This window comes from Lupinus angustifolius, chromosome LG11 (assembly GCF_001865875.1).
Source record: "Lupinus angustifolius cultivar Tanjil chromosome LG11, LupAngTanjil_v1.0, whole genome shotgun sequence".
Lineage (NCBI taxonomy): Eukaryota > Viridiplantae > Streptophyta > Magnoliopsida > Fabales > Fabaceae > Lupinus > Lupinus angustifolius.
The window spans coordinates 21222748-21229188 of record NC_032019.1 but is presented as its reverse complement, the minus strand read 5'-3'; the positions used below and the strand labels follow the sequence as shown (position 1 = coordinate 21229188).

Below are 6441 nucleotides of genomic sequence, written 5' to 3'. Positions count from 1 at the left end.
GGTTGAAGAATGGTTGGAAATGTGGGTCACCTTGTAAAGGATTTTTAAGTTTTTAAGTTTTTTTTTTTTAAAAACAAATATGCGTATAAACCGACCGGTTTAGTAAAATACCGGCCGGTTCACCGATTTTGACCGGTTTTTGACCGGTTTGATACTTGGCCGATTCAACCCCTGTACCGTACCGGTTAGGGGTCCGGTTCACCGGTTTTCCGATTGAACCGGCCGGTACAAAACGGTTTTTATAACTATGATTCTAACTTTCTATTTAACCTAACAATGAGAGAAAATATACATCAATTTTATACTCTTTCTTTCTATTTTTTTCTCATACCAAACAATACAAAAAATTTAACTTTTTCCTACCATTTTCTTCTTTAAACGGCTAAAATATCGATCAGGTTTATCACCTCTGGTTGTGAGTTGAGTTCTTCATTGCTTCTTGCACACACGGGATTTAATATAAAAAAAACAATTTATTATTTTTTGATAAGCTAATATAGAACAATCTTATAAAATGTTTAATCAAACTTTGTCTTCAAAAAAACTGATAAAGCATATAAACAACAAGATTTTGCTTCAAATAGTCGTGGTATTTAAGTTCCTAGATAAAGCCAAGAATCACGAATTCATCAAGAAGACAAGAAGATACACGATTTAGTCCCCCAAAAAAATCACAATACAGAGTTCGGGCTTTATAGCTGACCGTGCATGCTAATAGAAAAAAAATTGATCAGCATGCTCTCTTTTATCTCCTCCTCTATATCTACCCTTTTAGGCCACGTTTGCCTACATTTTCCATGCTTACTATTCCATCCTACACTGTACAAAAAGGGCCCTGCCACAACCACCATACTCTAGGAAATATTAGTAAGAAATGGAAAGCTAAGAATAATAGCAGCAATATTACATTGAGGAAAATACTTAAAAATGAATTGATAACCAAAATATAGTTACCAAACCAGATAAAGCATCACTTTCTTCCTGGTTGCACTGTCTTCTCAAGCATTGAAGTTTTATTGAATAGGGTGAGCTGCACCTCCCTAAGATATTTGGATAACTATAAAGAGAACACAATCGTCAATGCTTGTTAATAATATTCTTAGAGAGCAAATAAAATGAGATTTCATGTTATAACTTATAAATATGGAGTATACACCAATTCTGAACTCAAGTCGCCATAACCATGCTCTTACTATCATGTCAGTAAAAAAGTCATAAAGTAAAGTACCTGTGCCGCTGCACATAATTACAAGCTAATGCATTTAAGCCTTTCATTATGGAATCAAATATATGATTACCCCAGGAGAATATCTAACACCAGCAAACCACTCAGGTCCAAGAAAAACTAAAAATCAAAATGAAGCCAATTTTTATGATTGATTTATAGTCTTTAGAAATGCAAGAAAAGTTTATGCTTTTTATGTATATTTTAATCTAATCAATTGATTCACGAGTTCATTTGGTTCTCGGAAAACGGCTCTGGGATATCTAATTCCGGTAGTTAACTAGTAAAAGGAAAGAAGGATTACCTGATCTTCAGTCATCTTTCGAAAGCCTAATTTCTTTGTCCAAATTGACTCAGCATCCCCTGCTGCAGGAACCACCAGCTTTTCTACGTTAAGAGAAGACAGCAACCTCTCTATGCAAGAGAATAGCACTTGAAAATAACCCTGGTGGAAAATCACGTGTTAATGAAGGATTATCCTTACAGAACATATACTATCTTTCAAAGATGTAAAAGGAGTGTAAGTCTGCATATACCAATCAACATTTGTTATTCTCTTACAATGAAATCAATGAATTACTCACTTTTCCTTGATATTCTCTGCTTGTAGCTACTAGTGGAAGCTCCGCAACATTACATCCAAAAATCCTAAGCAGCCCAGCAGATACAATAACAGAGCTGTGCAAGTATGATACGTGTTATGTCAATGCGATCAAATATTAGTGCTATAGAAAACAAGGAAAGCAGCAAAAGGAACATACTTTACAACTAAAACAGTGCAATACATCCCCCCAAATTCTTGGCCAGAAATATTTCTCCTGCGCAAAATTAAAAAATCATTATCTTGTGTGAAATACGTTGAACAAAAGGTCATGAATACTTATCAAGATCAAGCAAAGCACTGCCAGAAATAGTCATTTACAATCACTAAGATTTGTAATACAATATAAACTCGAATGTCAAAAGAAGAAAACCTCAAATAAGAATTGCCCTTGGATCCGTGATACATAAATAGGTGCAACTTTAATTCACCCTAAAACTTGTTCTGGCAAAAGAAAGCACAGGGAGCATACCAAATATTTTTTTCCATTGACCAATTATTATGCAAGGGGGAAGAGGGTGGTTAACAATGTAAGACTGTAGATAAATAAATTATCATTTCACTTAGTTGGAAGCACAGGAATATGGAAGGTGGTAGGGGCAAGGATCAACCATAGTTCATCTGCACTAAAATAAATTATAGTTGCTTACCCATAGACCATAACAGGAATCAGGTCACGACCAGATATTGCAACAATGGGATCAAAACACTCCTGCCAAAACATATTCCAAAGCATCACAAAGAAGTGGTTAAAAGAAAGTATAGAATTAACAATAGCAATAATTAGTAATGAAAGGCAATTTCAATGCCACCAAAACCCAATGAACGATAATCAAATGGTAGATCAAGAAAGGCAGAAATGAAAGAACTACAGGCATTTTCAAAATGCATGACTGCATTTATTTGACAACAGTCAAAAGTCTAAACACCTAAAACATGTCCATAACCTGCTAGAACAAGAGGAGCTCTTCTCCTAGATTCCCAAAACTTAGTTGCATCCAGAGGAATAATATGCACCAGTCTCTTAACAAGCACGACAACCAATAAGTTGTGTTTGGAATCATTAAAAATTTAAAATGATTTCATATAGAAATCAATTCCCCTGTATAGAATCTATTATAAATTATAAAAATGAGATTTCATTTCTTACACATCAATATCCATGTTTGGAACACATTAAAAATGTTTGAAATTAGTTTATATTAGTAATTAGTGATTGGTAATTTACTTTATTACCCTTACTAAATATAGGTCAAATAATGAAACTAATAACTTCATAATAAGGGCAAGAATGTTATAGATCTATTATTCCAGCAATTAAAACGAAAAGCCACTCAAATCCAACCAAACCTGAGTAGATTTCTGTTTGTATACAACTAAACCAACAACCAAAGGGAAAAACCCAACTACCAAAGCCTTTTCCGACAAGATGGAGTGGATTACATAGACTAAGTGACACCAATGTGTTTTTCATAAACCAAATATTTGAACATATCTAATTACAAAAAAAGGCTTCTAAGTCAAACGAATTCCAATTTTATAACTTCCCAAACACGGGGTTTCATCTATATGACACATCAATTCCTCAAAGTTTTGATCCTAAACATACTCATAGAGTCCATGATTCTTATCATGTACGAAAACCCAAGAGAAAAGGTTTTTATGTGTGAGGGTACTTTTCTGTCGTGGCTTAGACAAATACATACAATAAGAACACAACAGAGACAGTACCCTATATGACAATGAAAATGTTATCATCTTGAAACCCATAGCTAAAAACCAAGTTGTCGTTAATATTATAGAATTTATAATTTATAATAAACCTAAATTTTATGTCTAATCTGTAACTTTCTAAATTTGAATTGTGTGCACAAAAACAAAAGTACATGAATCCCTTACAACTGTTCCATCAAGCTATACTAGGAGCAGATAATCGGACCAATGAAACATGAACCAATAAGGAAACATATCAACCACATATAGCACAAAAAGTCAAGTATCACAATTAACATACTTAGAAACCAAAAATACTCACTCGAAAAATTTCAGCAGCACGTGAAAGTATAGGTAAATGCTCTGGATAACGACTCTTCCCACTTAAAATTCTCCACTGGATGTCACTCATGCCTTCATAGGTACATAATCCCCTCTCCTCGTGCTTCTTGATTATCAGTTCTGACAAGGAAGTTTGTATAATGTCTGCTCCAGCAGAAAATGAATTCTGAAGAGCCAAGTATATTCCGTTGCAGTCATCACAACAAAACCATTTATCCTTAGGCAGCTCCTGTAGTAAGATGTAGGAATAGAGAATTAAAAAGAATTACAAGTATCGTAATAAAAAAGTATCATAATAATATTTGCTACCAGGTTCAGTGCTTACATCCAACTCACATAGCCCAATGTCCAGCAAGCAACCAACATGATACTCCTTCTCACACTGTTCAACAACCAATAATATAAATAGTTTGAAAAAGAAACAGTACAGTACAATATTTATCATGTATAAAACCACACCTGGTCACAAATTATTACTGTTCGCTCATCAAATTTAGCAACACTGAAATCATGTTGCCTGTTGACCAATAAAAAAGAATTAACACAATAATATAATTAAAAAAATAAGGCTTCCTGATTTGCTATTTAAAAAATTGCAGTAGCAGTAGAAAAAAAGTTCCCTCACAGTTCCACCAAACTACAACTGCCAACCAATGGGTAGAAGAATGAGAAACAATTAATGTGTTTTTTTGGTACATTGGATAATACTACTGAATCATTTGATCTCATGATCCAAAGATATATTATTTCAAAAATCTAAATAGATGCCATATTATTGTTCACTTTTTCTTCTAAAAGAACTAAAGAGCTACACAAATCAGTTTAATAGCATACACTCTCCAGCCTCCAGACATTCAACTCACTCACCCCAAATGAGTCCAACTCCTACAGGAAGGTATTAGGAAGGCTTGACTAAAATATTAAAACAATTATTGCATGGAAATCTCATAATTCATTGCCAAAATTTTATTTGAAAGTAAAATGGCATTTATTCCCCCCACACAAATGTAACTGTTCCTTATGAATTTCTCAAATTTTGGTTGTTTTGATAATTACTTAAAGCAAAAAGGCCATATAACTTACCTGCAAACAACACATCCCCCCGTTTCAAACTCTGGAGCTTTATCGTCTCGTGTCAATTGTATCATGATTGGCCTCTCCATAGAAGATTCTCTTCCATTATCAACATTATCTCTACAGTTTAGACAATGCCAACGACTTTCTGGAGCACACTCTAAACCCAAGCAGGCTGCATTTGAAACACCAAAAATATATAATATTAATATACCCTGACACCATCCTTGATAATTAGTTTCATTTTTCCCTTGAAAAGGTTATCTGCTAGGTCAGGTAATCTGATGATCTGACAATTAGTTTCATTGTTCCCTTGTAACCTAACCTAGGCCAGTTAACAAACAGAATGTTATGCAATAGTTGAATGCTATAAAAAATGCCTTATAACATAGACAACATTAATTTTTAGGTGGGATGCTAGTTATGTCAATAGAGCTACTCATGATATCCCCTTGAAGCTTACTTCTCAGGGTATATCTTCTTTGTCATATCTCTTATATTTGTCTTTGGGTGATGGGTCTCATATTAAAAATTGGGAGGACGGTTGGGTTGGTAATGTGCCTCTCTCAGAGGCTTTTTCCCTGGGCTATTTGTCTTTGGGTGATGGGTCTCATATTAAAAATTGGGAGGACGGTTGGGTTGGTAATGTGCCTCTCTCAGAGGCTTTTTCCCTGGGCTATTTGTCTTTGGGTGATGGGTCTCATATTAAAAATTGGGAGGACGGTTGGGTTGGTAATGTGCCTCTCTCAGAGGCTTTTTCCCTGGGCTCTGTAAAATTTCATCTCTACATAATGCACCTTAGTCAATATTACTCCTCTCCGTCTATTTCTTCTAAATCCCTCCTGGAATTTTCATTTATTCAGGAATTTGCATGATAGAAAGATTACTAGATTAGTGAGTTAGTGTCTCTTCTGATTTTGTTAGAACCCTTTCATCTTTCCTCTCATACTGATGACAGAATTTAGTCTCTTGATTCTTCAGGTGTTTTCTCCTATAAATCTCATTTTAGTTCTTCACATTCTCTTAACCAAAACACATTCCTTCTTTACAAAATCATGTGGAAATCTGAATCACGGTCATATCCTTTGTCTGGACAAGTGTTCCTTACAAGATTAACAACACTACTGACTAGCTCCATAAGCACAAACCTCTCATTCATTTGTCTCTTAAACTACGGTTCATGAGTTTATCTCCTTTTGTCTGTACTACTGCAAGCTTTATTTGGAACAATTTGTTTGGGATATTTTTGCATCACTTTCTCTTTATCAAGTTTATTAGATTTATTTGGATCTCAAAAGGAAGCTATGATTCTGAGGCAGTTGTTCTGTGGTGCTTTTGCTTATACCTGGAAAGTAATGCTAGACTATCCGACAGAACCTTTTCAAGCCTGGAGTTCATTTCGGATAGATTGTGTTTTTAGCGTCTCTATGATCTTTGGCTAATGGCCTCTTTACAGGTGTCTCATTTTTAGAAATGCAGGGAGATT

At 34.6% G+C, this 6441-nt stretch overlaps 1 protein-coding gene across 2 annotated transcripts in view; it reads right to left on the bottom strand.

Annotated features, from left to right (window-relative positions):
* Nucleotides 454-6441, bottom strand: part of LOC109361035 — a 10378-nt gene continuing 4390 nt past the window's right edge. The window contains exons 11-19 of one of the 2 annotated variants that reach the window (XM_019606329.1): nt 4965-5130; nt 4341-4398; nt 4207-4263; nt 3862-4110; nt 2477-2538; nt 1987-2043; nt 1810-1903; nt 1530-1670; nt 454-1057 (exon numbers count right to left, since the gene is read on the bottom strand). In XM_019606329.1, coding sequence (XP_019461874.1) covers nt 971-1057; nt 1530-1670; nt 1810-1903; nt 1987-2043; nt 2477-2538; nt 3862-4110; nt 4207-4263; nt 4341-4398; nt 4965-5130 — 971 coding nt within the window. In that variant the 3' untranslated portion in view covers nt 454-970. Of the gene's footprint in view, nt 1058-1529; nt 1671-1809; nt 1904-1981; nt 2044-2476; nt 2539-2755; nt 2850-3861; nt 4111-4206; nt 4264-4340; nt 4399-4964; nt 5131-6441 lie in introns of those variants that run through there. The other variant, XR_002109250.1, reaches the window with a different exon arrangement.